At 34.1% G+C, this 2703-nt stretch overlaps 1 protein-coding gene across 1 annotated transcript in view; it reads left to right on the forward strand.

Annotated features, from left to right (window-relative positions):
- Positions 1 to 795: 795 nt before the first annotated feature.
- Positions 796 to 2703, forward strand: part of LOC107705960 (alpha-N-acetyl-neuraminyl-2,3-beta-galactosyl-1,3-N-acetyl-galactosaminide alpha-2,6-sialyltransferase-like) — a 5413-nt gene continuing 3505 nt past the window's right edge. Inside the window, exons 1-3 of the mRNA XM_016509493.1 lie at positions 796 to 840; positions 1158 to 1229; positions 1305 to 1445. Coding sequence (XP_016364979.1) covers positions 1218 to 1229; positions 1305 to 1445 — 153 coding nt within the window. The 5' untranslated portion in view covers positions 796 to 840; positions 1158 to 1217. The remainder of the gene's footprint in view (positions 841 to 1157; positions 1230 to 1304; positions 1446 to 2703) is intronic.

A 2703-nucleotide genomic window follows, 5' to 3' on the forward strand; every position in this document is an offset into this window, starting at 1 on the left:
ATTATTATTATTATTAATAATAATAATAATCATAATATAATAATAATAATAATAATAATAATATATTTTTAACATATAAATATTTACATTTACATTTAGTCATTTAGTCATTTAGCAGACGCTTTTATCCAAAGCGACTTACAAATGAGGACAATAAAAGCAGTCAAAACTAACAAAAGCTAATATATATATATTACACACACACATATACATACACACACAAAGAAAAACAAGTAGATAGAATAGAAAAAATAGAAAGCTAGTGTTTTTTTGTTTTTAAATAAAAAAGGAAGATAAATATAGATAAAGTAAAATTTAAAATATTATAGAAAGTGCTAGAGTTAGAGGGTCAAATAAAGGTGGAACAGATGTGTTTTTAGTCGTTAAATAATATTACGATTACGTGCAATACACATTGTATGATAAAATATGCAATATTCATTATGTGGTACTTAGTCCACTGTCATCAAAAGTCGAAATAACACAAAATAACAAAACAATATTTTATTAATTTTTACAGACCGGTTACCATGATAAACGGGAAAATGCCGATGATAAAGTATGATAATGGTATTTTTATTTATTTATTTTGTTTATTCTAAAATTTGCGATATGAGTCATTTACATCTGTTAATATCTCGTTAAATAATTAAATAAATGTTTTTCCTTAATACTTTTTTCTACGTAATCCAAAATGTATTCTCTTATTTTAAGAGTAATATACAATTTAAGTAATCTACTTGTTGTTGTTATACCTCCAGCATCACACTCAGAGGCGGAACTAAAGTCACAGCAGGGCTTTCCTCTCGGACCGTAAATATCAGCGTGCCAAGGGAAAACGTAAGAAGGCTAATCTTACAGCTAATTATGTTGTTATCTATTGTTTTCATGCTGTCCATATACTAATATGCGATTACAGTTAAGGCACATAAAATCATTATGCAATGGCTTGTATATTGATTTCATAATGTGTTTATTGTCGTTGCGCTGCGATAAAAGTTTATCATTGTCAGCAGGTTTCTGACTGTAATCAAACGCCACAGTAGTGAAAAAATACATACATACATATATATATATATATATATACAATTTTTCACATATGTGTGTCCAGTGAGTGCTTGTTGGAAGAATTCAATTGAGTTTTTATATTTTCTCAGGAAAATGAGGGTTTGCTCCCCAGTTCAGCACCTGGGTTGGAGCTTCAGCCTCAACAGGACATGAAATCCCTGGTACAGTAAAAACAAACAAAAAAACAGTTTATTACTGACTATGAATGAACCTGTCTCACATCCTTCATTCCTCAGAGGTTTCACTGGATCTGCCTCCTCCTCATCTCTGTGTGTCTGTTGCTATGGTACAGTCATGTGATGAGGTCTGGACTTACCATGAAAACAGGCCTGCGTGGTTATGTGAAGGTTCATCTCAACACTCGCTCAACTTCATATGTAAGCTGCATTCCATCTTTGACCCTTTGAACAATTCCGTTTTAAAGGAATAGTTCACCCAAAAATTATTATTTCAATTTGCTAAAAATGTACTCAACCTCAGGCCATCCAAGATGTAGATGAGTTTGTTTCTTCATCAGATTTGGAGAAATGTAACATTGCATCACTCGCTCAGCAATGGATCCTCTGCAGTGAATGGGTGCCGTCAGAATGAGAGTCCAAACAGCTAATAAAAACATCATTCACTGCAGAGCATCCATTGGTGAGCGAGTGATGCAATGCTACATTTCTCCAAATCTGATGAAGAAACAAACTCATCTACATCTTGAACGGCCTGAGGGGGAGTACATTTTCATCAAAGTTTTATTTTTAGATGAAATATTCCTTTAAAATGTACACATACTTTTGTATACACCACCAGTCAAAAGTTTGGGATCAGTGAGACTTGTAATGTTTTTTAAAGAAGTCTCTTATGCTCATCAAGGCTGCATTTATTTGATCAAAAATACAGAAAAAAAACAGTAATCTTGCAAAATGTTATTACAATATAAAATAATAGTTTCTATTTTAATATCCTTTAAAATATAATTTATTTCTGTGATGCAAAGCTGAATTTCCATCAAGTGAAAAGCTGCGTGTTTCCTTGATCTGTGGATATTTCTCACCTAATTCAGACAAGACGATTTTTTCACTGAAGAAAGTAGGGCTGCACGATAAATCGCATGCGATATTTAACGCGCATCTTGTCAGTAAAGCCGGTTCTGTAATCAGCGGTAAATCTCCATCACCTGCGGTCTTTCACATTGAGCAGCATTAACTACACAGAGCCGTTGTTCTCTGACGAGCTGCGCAAAACCACGTTCATATTCGTGCGATTTTTTGCGCTGCTCGTCAGAACAACGGCTCTGTGTAGTTAATGCTGCTCAATGTGAAAGCACGCACGTGATGGAGATTTACCGCTGATTACAGAACCGGCTTTCTGACAAGATGCGCATTAAATATCGCATGCGATTTATCGTGCAGCCCTAGAAGAAAGCAATATTATTAATAGAGGACTATTTTAAGCGACGGTTTGAAGTTAAAAAATCTTAACGATGGATTAGTTTCTTACAAACATGCAGCTTTTTGTTTTTGTTTGGACTCTCATTCTGACGGCACCCATTCACTGCAGAGCATCCATTGGTGAGCGAGTGATGCAATGCTACATTTCTCCAAATCTGATGAAGAAACAAACTCATCTACATCTTGGATGGCCTGA

This window comes from Sinocyclocheilus rhinocerous, unplaced genomic scaffold (assembly GCF_001515625.1).
Source record: "Sinocyclocheilus rhinocerous isolate Xijiao unplaced genomic scaffold, SAMN03320098_v1.1 scaffold1045, whole genome shotgun sequence".
NCBI classification, from domain to species: domain Eukaryota; kingdom Metazoa; phylum Chordata; class Actinopteri; order Cypriniformes; family Cyprinidae; genus Sinocyclocheilus; species Sinocyclocheilus rhinocerous.